This window comes from Quercus suber, unplaced genomic scaffold (genome assembly GCF_002906115.3).
Source record: "Quercus suber isolate HL8 unplaced genomic scaffold, Cork oak 2.0 scaffold_252, whole genome shotgun sequence".
NCBI classification, from domain to species: domain Eukaryota; kingdom Viridiplantae; phylum Streptophyta; class Magnoliopsida; order Fagales; family Fagaceae; genus Quercus; species Quercus suber.
In genome coordinates this window covers 802,926-820,278 of record NW_027069708.1, presented here as the reverse complement: position 1 = coordinate 820,278, position 17,353 = coordinate 802,926, and the positions used below count along the sequence as shown (strand labels likewise).

At 35.7% G+C, this 17,353-nt stretch overlaps 2 protein-coding genes across 4 annotated transcripts; one reads left to right on the top strand and one right to left on the bottom strand.

The window, feature by feature from the left end:
- Positions 1 to 932: 932 nt before the first annotated feature.
- Positions 933 to 7,508, top strand: LOC112002861 (chloride channel protein CLC-e). The gene is made up of 7 exons (XM_024035029.2): positions 933 to 1,501; positions 1,615 to 2,032; positions 2,633 to 2,833; positions 4,427 to 4,893; positions 5,581 to 6,090; positions 6,590 to 6,798; positions 6,937 to 7,508. The coding sequence occupies exons 1-7, from the start codon at positions 1,106 to 1,108 to the stop codon at positions 7,016 to 7,018; spliced, it is 2,283 nt and encodes a 760-aa protein (XP_023890797.2). The 5' UTR covers positions 933 to 1,105; the 3' UTR covers positions 7,019 to 7,508.
- Positions 7,509 to 8,045: 537 nt separating this feature from the next.
- On the bottom strand, positions 8,046 to 15,847 carry LOC112003171 (histone deacetylase 19). Of its 3 annotated transcripts, XM_065780960.1 has the most exons (8): positions 15,614 to 15,847; positions 15,363 to 15,515; positions 14,597 to 15,138; positions 12,916 to 13,356; positions 12,062 to 12,292; positions 9,983 to 10,099; positions 8,421 to 8,492; positions 8,046 to 8,337 (listed from the first exon to the last, which is right to left on the bottom strand). In XM_065780960.1, the coding sequence occupies exons 3-8, from the start codon at positions 15,134 to 15,136 to the stop codon at positions 8,257 to 8,259; spliced, it is 1,482 nt and encodes a 493-aa protein (XP_065637032.1). In that variant the 5' UTR covers positions 15,137 to 15,138; positions 15,363 to 15,515; positions 15,614 to 15,847; the 3' UTR covers positions 8,046 to 8,256. The 3 variants fall into 3 exon arrangements, with proteins under 3 accessions (XP_065637032.1, XP_023891130.1, XP_023891137.1); XM_024035362.2 differs by lacking the exon at positions 15,363 to 15,515 and having other exon boundaries at positions 14,597 to 15,170; XM_024035369.2 differs by lacking the exon at positions 15,363 to 15,515 and having other exon boundaries at positions 15,614 to 15,846.
- Positions 15,848 to 17,353: the final 1,506 nt, after the last annotated feature.

Genomic DNA, 17,353 nt, shown 5'->3' with positions numbered 1-17,353 from the left:
AATATCTCCTAATTTATTTATTTTTTTGTGGTGAAATCTAATTTATGTGAAATTTTATTATTTAAATGATAATTTGAAGATTATTTATTTATCAATTATTGTTCTTAGTAACAACAAAAACTACCAAAAACATGACAACCAAAATGGATATACTTAACCAATTAATAATGGGTAATCAAAAAACCATAAAATTTAACTCAAAATAGTGGAAAAAGTACCAATATTTACATTTTCAGAATTTCTTCAGCATATGGTGCACAAACAGCACAATAAATTTCCAAGCAGATCAAAACTGTTGCTTAGCCCAACTAGAGATGACAAAAGCAACAATGAAAGGGAATAAAGGCAGAAAGTTTTGCTCAGCACACCAGAACAGATGTCATATTACATCGTTGATGTTGGTGTTCTTATGTAGAAAGATTAGATCAAAGGAACAAAGGCAGGGGAAAGTAGAATAGCATATTGTGGGAATTTGGGTATTGGACTCTGGAGAGGGGAGACAATGAATGTGTATTGCATTTGTTAATGGCTTTTTGGTTATGAAGATAGTGACGTGGCTTAATATATTTGGAGGAAAACATGTGGCAATGCCACATTGGCAACGTGTACAGGATTATTTAATAAGGAGTGTGGGAAAAGATTTTTTCATCCACATTTATATGAGAACACCGTGAGTTGTAGAAATATCTCAAACAATAATTCCTCCTCTATTTGGGAATTGTGATTGATAATGTAAAATAATAATAATAATAATAATTATTATTATTATAATATAAGCATGCAAGCCTCCGTGAGTGGGGTCGGACCACGTAACTTAACAGTAACCTAGTGTTTTTTTTTTTTTTATAACTAAGATATGGATAAGGTCGTTAGTTTTTAGATACAAGGCTGTTGCTGTTAGTTTTTGGTTCCAACTTACCAGTAGTGTAGTACTGTTGTCTGTCTGTATAAATCCATTAATATTACTGAGAATTAATAAATTAAGGGCTAAATAAGTGTGTATTATATATATATAGAGAGAGAGAGAGAGAGAGAGAGAAGAGAAAAGATGACTGATGAGGGAGAGAGAGAGAGGTGTTAATAAATAAGAGAGTAGAAGAAGATAATGCAATGGGGAGTTTGGAATGTGCAAAGTGCAACGCCAACGCCAACGCTAACGCCAACGCGCTTCCTGAATTTGAATCAGAGATATAATGAGTTGCTTCCATTTCCAGGTGCTTACAAAATTTCACACAAAAACTCATTACTATTATTATTCAGGGGGAGGAGGAGGAGGAAGAGGACAGGGTTTGGGTTTGGGTTTCCTACTCTTAATCCTTGTGCTCTGCCGCCTCCTCAAACTGGACAGTCCGAATCCGAATCCGAATCCGATGACAAGGATAACGATGAACCAGAAACAACTACAACTCCTGTGAAAGAAACTAATAATTCGGCAACAATAATCTCCTCATGCTTGGTTGGTCTTCTTACCGGCATCGCTGTCGTTCTCTTCAATAACACTGTATGTAGCAAACACTAACTTCATTCTTTTCTTTTTAATTTACTACTACTGTACTGTACTGTACTAGATTAGTGTATCTATAATAATAATAATAATTAATTAATTAATTGAAGGTTCTTGAGATACGTGAGTTTTGTTGGGATGGGATTCCCTTACGAGGTGCGTCCTGGTTGAGAGAAGAACCCATTCAACTCATATGGAAGCAAGTCATTTTGGTCCCTGCTTCTGGTGGCTTCATTGTTACCTTGTTGACTCTGCTTCGAACTACTACTGAGCATGCTCCTTCGCTTCTGGACCAACACCAACACTCTTCATCTTCCCTGTCTAATCATCTTAAGGCTGCCTTCCGACCATTCATACAGGCCCTCTCTGCTTGTGTCACTCTCGGCACTGGCAATTCCTTGGGCCCTGAAGGTCCTAGTGTTGAGATTGGCACTTCCATTGCCAAGGGTGTTGCCACTTTGTTCGACAAATATCCCCACAGAAACCTCTCCCTTGTTGCTGCCGGATCAGCCGCTGGAATCTCTTCTGGTTCGTCATTTCTCCTCTTTTTTTCTTTTTTTTTTAACACACTATACGTCATTATGGAAAAGTTTCTTAAATTTGTTTATCTACTCTGAATTCTACTTTGGTATCACAAGACCTATGTCTTTTTGCAAATTCCTATGCATGAAAATCTGCATTTTAGTGCCAAATAGAAAGAAATTGTTTGGTAGTGATTCCTAAAATTACCATATAATACCATTTGTTAACATTCTGTACATCTAAGAGATCAAGAACAATAAGTTTAATCACACAACAAAATACACAACATTTTTCATAACTGCCGAGGTTGTAGGTTGTAATTGGCATATAATAAAAGTGATGTTACTCATTATCCTAGTCAAAGTGATGTTACACCAATTACAATTTGCCACATCTCAATAGCTGTGAAATTTATTGTGTATGTAGCATTGTTGGAACAAGAAAGATCTTTTCTATGTCTCGTAATTTGCTTTTTTTGTTTTATTTTATGATCATTAACATACTGCTGATATATTGATTGACCCACTATGTAGCAAGCAATGTTCTCATGCTACCGATTTATCATTATCTAATTTGGGTTATTGAACTTCATTTTTGCTTACACAGGGTTCAATGCTGCTTTTGCTGGTTGTTTTTTTGCTGTAGAGTCAGTGTTGTGGCCATCACCAAAAGAGCCTTCTGTATCACTTACAAATACCACTTCCATGGTTATACTTAGCGCTGTGATTGCTTCTGTAGTTTCAGAAGTTGGTCTTGGTTCTGAACCGGCATTTAAGGTCCCAGAATACGACTTCCGCTCACCCAGTGGTAATATATAAATGCTGTGTTGAACACAACACACAGAAGCACACACTTAAGTTACTAAATGTACTGTCTGCCACGTCTTTGTTGTAGCAGGCATCACTTCCTATTTTTATTTTGGTCACTTTAATATTGGGAAATTCTTTCATTCCACATCTGCCTCTGCCAGCATGACAAAGAGTGTGTGCCTGCACGTGTGTCATTACCAGCTTCCTTCCTCTCTTTGAAATTAGTATAAGTACCTCAATACATTTAATGGGGACCAGATGTTCTACCAAAATTTCAGCTTCTATTTGGGGATCAGATGTCCTATACCAGGGTTTTAACAAGTCAAATGAAGAACTGAGAGGAGATGAGGAAAAGGAAATAGCAATATCCAAAATTCTATTTTAGTCTTAAACATATATACGTATGACCGTAAACGTTTATATAGTTTCCAACAGATGAGTAAAATCTTACAACTTTTAGTTGGTGCATGCATATCTCACCTGTTCAGCTTTTCCTTGGTCTATGATGAATAGAAAAACAGGTAGTTTCTTTTAGTTAAGATTTCTCCTTGCTGATCCCCACTTGTCACGGTCAAATATTTCAGAAATAAAATGTCCAACCACCTTAATATCCTTAGTCCTAATATGTCAAATATGTGTTTCTGTTTAGAGTATATAGGCATGCCAGGCTAATTTCGGAATTGAACAACTCAGGTTGTCTCTGCCTGGATTTTATACTTGCTCTAACATGATCTAATTTAAAGTAGACCATAGGCGACTTGAAGAATACTTAAATTGAACAGTATATTAAGCTCTTCTCTAAAGAAAAAATAAGGGTGTTGTTTTGCATTATGAGTATTGTACATAAAATGCATTTTCTATGACTCTCTCTCTCTCTCTCTCTCTCTCTCTCATTTCACTTGGACTTCATTTGGGATGACTGATCGAATTGATTCTTGTCTTCTTAAGTGAAGAATAGGGTTTCTCTTTGCATGTCCATAAACATCATAGAGATAAAGAATATATAAAAAATCCCACTCCTTCACATATGTGAATAGTCCATTGATGAGAAAGTCTTGGGTGAAGGTTGAAGCCAACCGAATTCCAAATGTTATGAATCACATCCCCACAACCACTACCACCATTGATTTTGTATATCCTCTACAGCTAAGACTATTGCAAGTGTTACTACACCATCATTACCATTATTGCCACAGCAACTACTGCTATGGCCATCGCCACATCTTCTGCCATTAGCCCATTGGAGTCACTTCCTTCTTCGCCATACTGGCATCAATTGATTTTTAAATACTTGCTTAAAGGAATTGGTATTGCTTTAATCATTTTAGTCCATGCTTCAATGATAAGCATGATTTTCTCTACTGAATGTCGTTTCTACTCTTTAATCCATTAGTTAGTCAGAGGTTAAGCTTTGAATTGCATATACCAAGTGCCATCTTCATGTTCAATGTTGTTAGGAGAACTACATTCATTCATTCTATTACATGGATATTTTTCCAAAAAAACAGCCTCAGTGTTTCTACAGGTTCTATCAAGTATTTATTTGAACAGTAAGATGTTTATTATTAAAGCTATATTAGTTGTCTTTCAGAGCTCCCACTTTATTTGTTGCTGGGTATCCTATGCGGCTTAGTTTCATTGGCCTTATCTAGGTGCACGTCATACATGTTGGTAATTGTCGACAATATTCACAATTCCTTTGGCATACCAAGAGCCCTGTTCCCTGTAATGGGTGGCATAACCGTTGGGTTGATAGCCTTGGCATATCCAGAAATCCTTTACTGGGGCTTTCAGAATGTTGACATTTTGTTGGAATCTCGTCCGTTTGTGAAAGGTTTGTCAGCTGATCTATTGGTTCAGTTGGTAGCAGTCAAGATAGTAGCAACCTCTTTGTGCCGGGCCTCTGGATTAGTGGGAGGCTACTATGCGCCATCCCTCTTTATTGGTGCTGCAACAGGAATGGCATATGGGAAATTCATCAGTTTGGCAGTTGCTCAGTCCAATTCTATGATTCCTCCCTCCATCTTGGAAGTGGCATCACCACAAGCATATGGACTGGTACTGCTCTATGTCATTTTCATCTGAGGAAGATATTAGTCTACCTATGATATTTTGAGTTCTGGCATATATTTGAAGTGTTCTACGGGATACAATTTTTCCATGATCATCCAGTACACAAACCTACTTTGCTTCTGGAAGTAGCTATTTTTCTTTTTTGTTTTTGTTAATTTAGCCAACAAAAGAAGCAGGTAAGAATGGTGGAGAATCTCAAATGCAATTTAAAAATTCAACATTCATGACTGTCCATTTTCAACTGTGATTAATAAAAAACATGCCCCAGACCATATACTTTGGAAGCTATAAAAGAAAATGCTCTTTATTTCCTGTTCTTTAGGTATATATGGATAACTTATAAGCAAGATTTTATGCATGTTATTTTCCCCTTTTAAGAATTTTTTCCTTGAAAATCAGCTGTAAATTTTGCATGCATAATATATTACTGACATAAGCAACATCCGGGATAAGGCATCTTGAATAAGGATTTATGTTAAAGCATGGATTTCGATAGGGCTAAGTGTTAATATAGGTTGTTGGCTCAAAACTGGTTTATGGTCCTCATTTTAATAAAATTTCTGTCTACAAAAGATGTAGCATTTTTGGGACTAAAATTAGACTTTTTCTACCTTTTATTGTTATTAGAATATATCATTATCTAGCTGATCCATGGGGAACTTCTATTTGCAGGTTGGAATGGCTGCTACTCTTGCAGGGGTGTGTCAGGTACCTCTCACTGCAGTTCTATTGCTTTTTGAATTGACACAGGACTATCGGATAGTTCTACCTCTACTTGGAGCTGTAGGATTATCTTCATGGGTTACTTCTGGACAGACAAGGAGAAGAGATGTCAAGGAGATTAAAAAACTCAAGCAAGATAGTTCTAATACAAAACAACTCACTACAAAAGCATCTTATATTAGTGATCTTTGTGAAATTGAAAGTTCGCTTTGTGTAAATGGTTCTGATATTGAAGCTAAGGAGTTAGAAATGGGAATTTCCGTTTCAGAAGCCATGAGAACAAGATATGTCACTGTCTTTATGAGCACTTCACTTAAAGATACAGTGACTCTCATGCTTGCAGAGAAGCAGTCCTGTGCAATGATTGTTGACGAAAGTAATATTTTGATTGGTTTACTGACACTTGGAGAAATTGAAGTGTTCAGCAAAATTTTTAAAGAAAGAAGTGAAAGACCAAAGGTAAATGGCACTTGTCCCACTACTTTAAATTTTTCGAGGCATTGAGCCTTATAGAAATCAAGTAGAGGGGAAATAAAATTTTCGATTAGTTATATGTAGAGGGAGAAACAGGGTAAACATTAGTTATATGAAGAACTCAAAACTAATCAGGAGAGGAAAGAGAAGGGAAAATGGTAACAATTTATCATGACTTTCAGATTGAAGTCCAATTCGAAAACAATCAGAAAGTTGAAAAAGGTAGCCATAATTAAAAATGAATGAATGTAGCATGGTACTTCTGAAAAAAATTGGGCAATATCTGAAAATTACGAGTTTTTGTGTAAACCTATAATGCACAATAAAACAAAGGCACTCTAAACATAAAATTGAAAACCCACTTAATTGCAAATTTATAATGCTGATCCAAAATGTTTCTTGAGTTTCTCAACTATAAATGAGGAAATTTATATTTGCACCTTGACACCATGTGAGATTGACTAGCTTGTTACTTCCGTTACAGGTGCTTTCAGTATCTGAAATGTGTTCTTTGGATGGGGAAATATGTCAAGTCCCATGGACTGCTACACCCAGCATGGATCTTCTTTCTGCTCAAATTTCTATGAACAAGTATGGAATGAGTCAAGTTCCAGTTGTTAAAGAGCATGTTGAAGATTGCAGAGGGCACCCAGTTGGCCTCTTAGATGCTGAATGTATCAATCTAACTTGCAGGTTTGGTTATCAATTTTTGACTCGATCTTCACACTGCCAATTAATAATAATAATAATAATAAATAAAAATAAATAAAACGATGAATAATTTTTTTGTATCTGTTTCATGTTTGCTGACCTTTCTTGTGGTGGTTGCAGAGCTCAAGCAACCAGAGAATCCCTCAGCTATTATTCCACATTTGAAACACAGTCACTAATTGAGGAAGACGAGTATGTCTAGCGTAATATTTGCAAAGATAAACCAGAATACCTGACAACTAGATATCATATGATTCTTGGCTATCCATTCCCAGGCTCTCAGCCCAGCTCACAAAGGCACATGCCTGGTTCTTGCCTAATCAGATGTGGTGAAAAAGGTTATTGCACATTATGTTGAATCTCCAGAATCATTAAAGGTTGGGACTCTCCGACTATTTTGGTTGTATAATATATTCAGGTGAAGAGCTTTTTCTTCAATAGCTGAGAGACTAACCTGGGCAACTACCATACACAATCCATGGAGGGAAATTAATAGAGAGATATGGTTAGGACCCTTCGAAGGGTATTGAGATTTGAGATGATTATAAAGGTGAGGTAGGTTGTGTCAACTGCCGGAATAGAGCTCATTCCAGATATGGTTTCCCCTTTAACGAGCTTTCATGGTTTTCTTGTAGGCCTTTGCTTGCCTAACTTGCAATACAATTGTGAATTTACAAAATTCCGAAAACAAAGGGACTAAAGCACCACATATGTCATACCTCATTTCACTAACCCAATCCAAAAGCAGGAAACATGGTGGCGGCAAATATAGCCAATATTCCTCTCTGACTTCAAGGCATGATAATTATTTATTAGAGCAGCTCCAGATTATCTTCACTAAATTTAAAATACAAGTCATCTTTAAACATCCATCCCAAATTACAAGCGGGTATACCTCCATCTACCTATCAAAAAAATATATATATATATACCCCCATCTTAATGAGTCAACTGAGTTAATGAATATGATACAAACTCGTCAAATTAGTCTTCTATTATAGACGGTGCCAGCTAACTTACGTGGAGATATCTCAATTCTCATGCCAAACCCAGTTGCAATACTCATAATATGCACCTGCTAATCAACAATAAAGGATTGCACTCAACTGACATTGAAACTCTCTAGTCTCAAGACTTGAACAACTTATCTTAGAAGTAGAATTTTACTCGGAAAGAGAAAAAAAAATCTGAGAAGTAGAAAATTTAAAGGTTTCAACCAGGAAAGAAGCGAGAGAGAGAGAGCTGCTTTAGATCCATCAATACTACATGTAGTTTTAGTATGTGACAGAATACCAATAAATACGAAATACAATTGAAGATATGCAACTGCACAGATACATGAACCTAGACAAAGATCAACAAACAATTAGTGTGATTTTTGTGAATGCAACTTAAGGTACATCTAATCAGCTGCCTTTGTGAATGCAACTTAAGGTACATCTAATCAACTGGCTTATTCACATTCTCTTGTTCAACTTTCACACTAGGCTCATCAACTGAAAAAGAATCCACATCTAAAGCCTGCAATTATCAATAATTAAAAAAATCCGTTAGCAGGCATCCAATGACTATTTTATGCAAGTTCTTATGTGATTAAACTTCACCTTTGCGCAATTAGTCTCTTCTGCTGCTGTATTGAAGCCTCTGGCATTCTCTGCATTTGCTTTTTGGCCCTCCTGGGAGAAAAGTAAGCCACCATTAGAAATTGTTGTGGCAAAACAACATATAAGTTTGATGTACACAATTACATGTCATTAATCCCACAACCATACTATTTAACATTTATTAAAAACAAAGGCAGAAAGTACATTCAACTTCATAGCATGGGATAGGAAACATTATGAGGAAGTAGCTAAGGGTAATCATGCTATTGTGAGGCAGACAATGATGAATGTAAACATGAACAGAAGCAACCAGCACTTGGAACAGGAGTATCTAAAGGCAGTTCTGCCATATCAAATTAAAACGGGGATACTTGGGGAAGAAAATAACAATAAAGGACCATATTCATTCCTCCATGCATACAATTTGGAGCATCCGGGTTTTTCTCCTGCTTATACATTAGTTTGGAGCCCAACTTTCAATTGGATTCAGGCTTTTGGCTGCAAATTATATCAGATACAAATCAAGTATAAGTTGGCTTCCCCCATAAGCTGATAAAACAGACTTTTTTCTGAACTAGGTGGATCAATTTTCAAGGCACAATCCATGATGGTAAAATGATAGTTTAAAATGATAACGATTAACTAATAAGTCATAAATTCTCAATGATGAAACAGAACAAATCTAGCATGGCAAAAAGCTCATGCCCATATTCAAATAAACTCAACTCAGCCTTACTCCCAACTAATTGGAGTAGGATCCTCTTATGCCACTTGGCCCTATCTAGAACCATTTCCCTATTTCCCTATGTCATATTTGGCCTCCCTTTAGCCTTCACTGCTCCTTCCATTTTTTCACATTGGCGCATCCACTGGCCTACGTTGCACATGTTCAAACCATCAAAAACAACTCTTCCTCTTTTTATGCTCAATTGGTGCTATCACTACTTTCTCCCAAATAACTTTTCTTTAATCAGTAAATAGAAACTTTATTGAAAATAAAAAGGAGGTACAGCAAAAGAAAACAGTTACCCAGGCACACAGGGAGTGTACCAAAGCATTAAAAAAAACTACATAAATCTAAAAAAAAAAAAAAAAAAATCCAACAAAAAGGATATGGGAAGACCACTCAACTTAGTTATCCACTCAAACAAAGATAAGATGAAGATGTGCTTCAACTCAATGATAAACCCCACATTTTCAGCTCTACCACACTCACTTCATTGACATCATTTTTTTTTCTTCCTTGATTGCCAACATTCCAAACCAAATAGCATAATTGGCCTTACTGCAACCCTATACAATTTTCTCTTTAACTTTATGGATAAAGCAATACTAGGATCCACATTGAAAAAATCTTTACAGTTCACAAATATTAAAATAATAAAATAATAGTTACATGATTTAATAACCCTTCCTTAACAGCTTAAACTTTTGGACAAGTGGTAATTTATCATGTTATCAATGAAAATATTGAACAAAACAAATTTGAAAATATTACGCAAAACAACTATAAAATTCTGACCGATCATTCATACAAGATACAAAATGAGTAGAAAGCATACCAGATCTTTGAGTTCCGGTTCAACCATTTCTCTCTTTACTCTACTTGATAACTTGTCAAAATCTACTTCCCATGTCCCATCTCTATCATCGTCATCTTCATCTTCATCTTCATCTGCCTAAACATCATTAACAAGTTAAAAGAATTGAGAGCCAACTCCCAAATAGAATTCTAAATCCCTTTTTTTATAGTTAATGAAAATTTATATTAAAGTAATAACAAAGAGTCAAAGATACAATGAGATCCACATGTACACAGCACTACCTGGGAAGACCATAAAAATTAGCAAAAAGTACAACAAAAACAATAAACAAAGACTTTGTCCCAAAAATTTGGGGTCGGCAATGAATCCTCGACAAATTAGTTAGGGTCAGCAATATGTATTCTTTTCCTCCATTCCACTCTATCTAAAATCATATTAATATGATTTTTGGTCTTCCTCTACCTTTTTCCCTCAAATGAAAAGCCGCTCAATGCACTCATTGCAACATCCAATAATATAAGGAAGGCAAGAAAAACCATTTTAGCTCTAGAAGAGAATGTCCATCTCCCCCCCCCCCCCCCTCCGCCCCCCTCTTTTCTCTCAAGGTTTGGCTTTACTCTCCCTTAAGAGTCCACATAAGATGCAATGGAATGGCCCCCCAAATAACTGCAGACCGATGGAGACCAAAACCCCCTGTCCAACTCTCCAACAACTCCACCACATGTCAGGGCAGCACCCAAGAAACACCAAACAAGCATACAAGATACAGAAGCCCATAAACTGTATGCATATGTGCAGTGAATAAGCAGATGATCCACAAATTTCCAACTACTTTTGCACAACAACGATTAACAACGCAAATATTCCTCTTCCTCAGATTTATCCAATGTAAGAGTCTTCCCCTTTGCCACTAATACATGTCCTTAATGCTGCACCGATTAATGAAAAATAGAAAGAGTGCAATAACCACACCAACTCTCCAGGACCTGTAGGGCTGCCATTGATGAGAATTGAAAATATTACTGAAGTAATGCACATGTTCACCCAAGTCCTCCATTTCTTCCCAAACCCATATCACTCTAGAAAATAAAGGTAACTACTCCAACTAACATGATCATAAGCTTTCGTGATGTCCAACTTAGAAATGACCCTTGGGATCTTACTACGAAACTTTGTTGTCCAATACTTCATTTGCAATTAAGACTGAGTCTAATATCTGCCTATCACAAAAGCATTTTGTGAATTTGATAGCAGATTACTCACTATGCCTCTTAGTCTATGGGCTAGCATTCTTGCCAATATTTTATAAAAACTCCCCACCACATTGACGGGTCCAAAATCTCTTATATTGCTAGCCCTCCCTTTGTGTTTTTAGAATAAGTGTAACAAATGAAGCATTACGGCTCCTCTCAAACATACTTGACATATGAATCTCTTCTTAGAATTGCATAACATCCACTTTAACCACCTTCCAACACCATTAGAAGAACCATCATAGTATAGCCATTTGGGCCAAGAGACTTATCCCCATTCATATTTTTATTAGCCATCTAGACGCTCTCTCTCTCTCTCTCTCTCTCTCTTACAAACACTTCAAAAAGGATTAGCGATAGAAGGTTTTCACTTGGTTTCTACAGCTACTTTATTTCTCAATTGTAGCACAAACAATCTAAAACTTTTCAAATTTACAACTCACACCCAGCAATCAATCAGCAATCAAAAAGAAGAATGAAGATATCTATAGGAACTTATAGATTATTATACAACAATAACAAGAACAAACAAAGCCTTAGTCTCAAAATTTGGGGTTGGCTATAGATCCTCGATAGATTAGTTAGGGTCGACCAAAAGAAATTTGTATTGTTACTTCTTTTTTTGACAAGTAATAATGAATTTTATTGAATAAAAGAAACTTCATGTTCACGATGATGAACATAGAGTATATTCTCAAATATCATAAAAAAGTGATCATACTCCAATGATTATTAAAAACAATAAGATAAAGAAGATGGAGCAATTATTATTAAATCCAATGAGATATAGAAGATGGAGTAAAAAATTACATGTCTAACAAAATAAACTGCTTAGAAAATGTACCTCTGGAAGTTCAGAATCAGGAGGTCTTTCCTGAAATTGGACACTGGGAGCATGCTGAAGCTTTGAGAGATAATCAAGAAGTTTAGCCCGTATTTCATCCAACAATGGCCGCGAATTTTTATTTTCCATGTTACTTGGGGCAACATGAAGGGTATAATCTGGACCAAAATACTCATAATACTCATGCTGTGGCATCTTGTCATCAACTTCAACTCCAAGTGCAACCCCTGTCTGCCTTACATGAAACATATTACATTAATGTGATTAGTTAAGAGAGGTCAACAGAAAAATTACTAGAAACAAGAAAAAATAATAATAATCATAATCATAATGTTTTGTATCAAGAGCAAAGAAAAATAAAAGGTAATAAGAATCTGAGTAAATGCAAAAGATGATAAGAATCTGCTGAACTAATCTGAACCCTAAACCATCATATCCTCTTTTGCAATTATGTAGCTTTAATTTGAACATCTAGATAATTAGTGATTAACTGTTTATGGGAAGATAAATGAGAATGGAAATAAATAGTATCTTGAAATTTTTAACTCCTCCAAAAATAAATTTTTTTGACAGATGCCTTAAAAACTTAATAGCAATTTAATGATTCAAACGAAAACCTCAATCACCATGAGTACCCTTTTTTTGTTTTGATCCCTTCCAGCACCCAATCAATTTATGACAAAAATACATTTCATAACAATGAAAAAACCAGGTGCAGGTTTTCTCACACATTGCAAGTTAAGATTCTCCACGACTCGTTATGGATTCCCACTCATGGAAAAAAAAATTAATGATGTTACAGTTGACCAGCTTATAATATCCTAATCAATCAATATCACAAGCAATAACCATACCTCGTAGCACCAGCAGCGAGCAACATTCCGAATGGTATAACCACCACCACCCAGAAGCAACAGTGGCACATTGAATGATCTCATAAATCTTACACACTCTGCATGACCTTTGATAGAGAGATTGAAGCATCCTAATCTATCTCCAGACAAAGAGTCAGCACCACACTGTAGAATTACAGCACCAGGCCTAAAAATTTCCATCACCTTCCCAATGATTGGTTTGAACAAGAAATGATAGCTCTCATCATCAATTCCATCATCAAGCGGAACATTAAGGGAGTAGTATTTCCCCTTTCCATATCCAATGTCGCGTATGTCACCTGTACCAGGAAAATAATCTCCAAATTTGTGGAATGAAACAGTCATGACCCTATCAGTTGTGTAAAATGCCTCCTCCACACCATCTCCATGGTGAATATCAATATCCACATATAAAACACGCTGCATTCATAGATAAGAAAAATATTGCAAATTACAAAAGGAATTAGGTAAGGCAATTATAGCAATTTTTAAAACATTGCTACATAAGTCGTTCAGGTTTAAGAGTCAGCTACATTCATAAAATGCATGATGGTCATACAAGATAGAGTCCTTTTGCCTTGACTATACCACATTTTTGCAGTCAGTTCAACATGAATCTGAAACATAAATCCAATCTTCAATCATTAGACCTTATATAATACCTAAGCTCTAAAGATAATAAAGATTGTTGGTGAACTTGACTCAACAAGCCTACTCCCAATTTTTATGACAAGGGACCTCTTCTGATGGAGGACCATGGCAGCAGCCATTGAAGACATATAAAAGGTATCCTAAGACTTTTAATTAGTTTTAAGTGTAAGGGGTAATTTGCAATTTTATGTTATTTGGGATGGGCTGTGCTAAGTAAGTATAATTGCTTTATTGAATATAAAAAACAAACACTTTCTGTTCACAAGTCTTATTTTAGTTTTATTTGAGTTTAATTAATTAGTTTGGGCTTAGTAATAACGCCTAAGGAGTCCAAGTCCAAGTCCAAGTCTTATTAGAAATTTAAATAAAATCCAATTTCAACTAGGAATATGTATTGAACTTCTATTTAAAGGGTTGTAATGCTTTCTATTGGAGGAGAATAATAAACTTTTAGACTTTAGAGAAGCTATGAAGCTGTCTTGAGGTTTGTGTGATGCAACCTTCTCCATGCTGTGATGCCAAGGAAACCCTAGGTGTGATGCCTAGTCCTAAATAACCCCAAACAGACCCATTAGCACTTAGCACTGGAACAGCAACCCAAATTTTTGTTTTTCTCCTTTTGTTCAACCCCAAATTTTATTATAATTAATTAATTATAATAAGTGAAATGGAAAATGGATGTTGGTGACTGGTGAGGGGTTGTGACATTTTTTGCAGCTTATTAGTTATCTAGATCATATATACATAAGGAAGTTTAAACTTTCTAAAAGAAATTCCATTCTAAGAAACTTGGTAGAATTGGATTCCTGACATCCATTTGGACTTGAGCCACTAAGAAATTGAAAGTTCCATTGCCCAAGTTCATATGATATAAATTCACCTTTTGTGTGTAAACCTATATAAGTGGGAATATTGTTAAATTAAACATAGCATTTATGGCAGCATCACAATTGAGAAATTTTCGAGCAAAGCAAAACATAGTTTTCATAGAAGAGGAGGATGGACGAACCTCGTGCTGTTTAAGAAGCTCCAAAATAGCAAGGACAATATCATTGACATAACAAAAACCAGAAGCCTCACACTTCTTAGCATGATGCAAGCCACCGGCCCAGTTGATAGCAATATCACAATGACCATGACTTAACTTGACAGCACCACCAACGGAACCACCAGCATAAGTTTGACAGAAGGAGTAGAGACCATCGAAAACAGGGCAATCTTCACCAACATTGAAGCGCTTGAGTTGGCGGAGCTGATCCTGCTGGGTTTCAGGAGTAATACTCCGAAGGAAAGAAACATAATCATCGGCATGAAAGCGGCAGAGATCACGATCCCTGGCAGGAAAGGGCTTGAGAACCTGCATGTTCTGAAGCAAACCATAGTGGGCAAGAAGAGCATGGGTCATTCTGATACGATGAGGCTTCATAGGATGACCCTGGCCATAATAGTAATTCCCCACCTCCGGGTCGTAGAAATAGCACACTTTTCTTTTCACACCATCTGGTCCCGATGGTAGGGAATTGCCTCCTCCTCCCGCTCCAATATCCATTTCTTATTCCACCAAAACAAAGATTTTGTTTTTCCTTTTGTAAATATAATTAATTAATTAATTAATTAAAAGAGAGAGACTTTGGATGCATAATCGAAACCTAAAATGAAATGAATAAAAACCCTAAAAGCAGTTGATTATAGATAGTGATGAAGAATGTCCAGTAATAGAAAAGTAAATTCATGAATTAATTATTAGGAGTGAAATAAAGAAGGTAGCATATTACCAGCTGAGAGAGAGAGAGAGTGAGAGTGAGAGTGAAGAAAGTAAAGAGATGGGGAAATTTTGAATATTTATTTATGTATGTTCCAAACACGAAGACGAAGACGAAAACGAAGACGAAGCAAAAGCAGGCGGAGCAGAATCAAAAATTATAAATCTACAAATAAAAATAAGGTAATGCGAATGAATGAATGAGTGCAATTAAATCAAATACTTATGTAAACTCTAGTAGAAGAAGAAGGAGGAGAGTGTTACCTCTACTATGATGTCTATAATAAGAATCAGAAACTGAAAGAAAGAAAGAAAGAATTGTAGGATAGCTGCGAGGCAGGCAGGCACGCCTTGGTTTGGTGTATGTATGGTAGCAAATAATAATAAGAAATGTAGAAATGAGAGAGAGAGAGAATTCGTAAATGTAATGCAGATGTAGATGTAGTAGCCCTTCCTTCCTTTTACAAATCAATCACCAATCTTAACTCTACACATCGCCCCCCCCCCCTACTCCTGCCTCCTCCTAGGACCTAAACTGCTGTTCTTTCTTAGGGCTTTGAACCGCTCATTACCGGCTTTCTCTTCAACCGCCCGGTTCCACTTCTACTCTATTTCCTTTTCTGCTTTTTTTTCTTTTTTATTTTTCTTTTTTAATTGCATTAACAATAAGTTATACTATAAGAATCTCAAAACAAAACCAAAACCAAAACCAAAAAAATATATATATCAAATTTGTTCTAAAGGATAACTATAGCTATTAAACTTGATCCAGCCATTGATCCTGTGAAGCAGATAACTGGGTCACTGATTTAACCAGTGTGTCATTGGTCGAACTGCATAGCCAAAAAAAAAAATTATAACATATATATATATATATAAGTTTTAAAAATGATAACATAAATACATAGATTAAAAACAATAGGCCTATTCCAAAATTAAATTGGTTTTTACAATTCAAAATCAATAATAAAATAGTCTTTTGTTAAGATGGGAGCCTTATAAGAAGTAGGCAAACAAATTAACAAGTGCATTTTTTTTTTAATTTTTTAGGTCTCCTCTTCTTTAAATTACTATATTATAACACATTAAACAGTAAATAAATCAATAAAGTGAACTTATAGGTGCAATTTTACAAACTCAACCGAGTGATAAAAACCCATCTAAGTTACAAGGGTCGTTGCAAACCCACCTAGTTTGACTGAGTTTATTGTATAAACAATCCATTAAAACACTTGGGCCAATCTCGTTGCCAAGTCATTAGGTTTCTTGTCTCAATTTAATAGCTATGGGTTAGCATAAGATAAAATCTTCCTAAAAAAATAGATAGCACCCAACTTGTTATATATATTATGGCCCAAACTAATTATAGGCTTATGAACTTGTAGAAAAAGCATATTAAGCTTAGGTTAGTCTATAGTTAGCCTAGGATTAGTCTTAAGACAAAACTTAGGTACAGTATCTTAAGTGTTGTTCCTTAAGTTCCCTTCTTAAGATTTAACCATGTGGCTATTTAACTAAAAAATACACTTTCATCCTATGAAAAAAAAAATTCACATGGCAAAATCTTAAAAAAGGAACGTAAGGAACAATACCTAAGTACTATGCCTAAGTCATACTTTTAGTCTTATATTCTCTAATTAGCTAGCTGTCAAGGGCTTTATCAATGTGAATGTAAGCCGTTAAGTTAAACCACGTAAACTTTTGTGTGTGTGCTCTCTCTTTCATACTATCACTCATCATTCAATTATCACATACAATCACACAACAACTTCCACACAATTATTGGATGTGGATGTAGTCCACCTTTACTAGCATGGTCGTCCATTTATCAAGCATTCCTATCAGATACTTGCACTAATCAACAAGACACATTTATTTTACTCATGCTCAACAACTATATAACACAATAAAGTTCAATCTCTAGGCAACTTTGAAAGCCCCCAATTCTCCTTGAAGGCTAGTAATTATGTTAATTACACATCAAAGCCCTTTAAGTCTCAGAAA

Excerpts from the sequence above, each read along its gene's own strand:
- LOC112002861 (XM_024035029.2), top strand. The coding sequence starts at position 1,106 with ATGCAATGGGGAGTTTGGAATGTGCAAAGTGCAACGCCAACGCCAACG. Across the intron at positions 2,834-4,426 it reads CGACTTCCGCTCACCCAGTG|AGCTCCCACTTTATTTGTTG; the intron begins GTAATATATAAA and ends GTTGTCTTTCAG. Across the intron at positions 6,091-6,589 it reads AAAGAAGTGAAAGACCAAAG|GTGCTTTCAGTATCTGAAAT; the intron begins GTAAATGGCACT and ends CTTCCGTTACAG.
- LOC112003171 (XM_065780960.1), bottom strand. The coding sequence starts at position 15,136 with ATGGATATTGGAGCGGGAGGAGGAGGCAATTCCCTACCATCGGGACCA. Across the intron at positions 12,293-12,915 it reads CTCGCTGCTGGTGCTACGAG|ACAGGGGTTGCACTTGGAGT; the intron begins GTATGGTTATTG and ends CATGTAAGGCAG. Across the intron at positions 10,100-12,061 it reads CTGATTCTGAACTTCCAGAG|GCAGATGAAGATGAAGATGA; the intron begins GTACATTTTCTA and ends AATGATGTTTAG.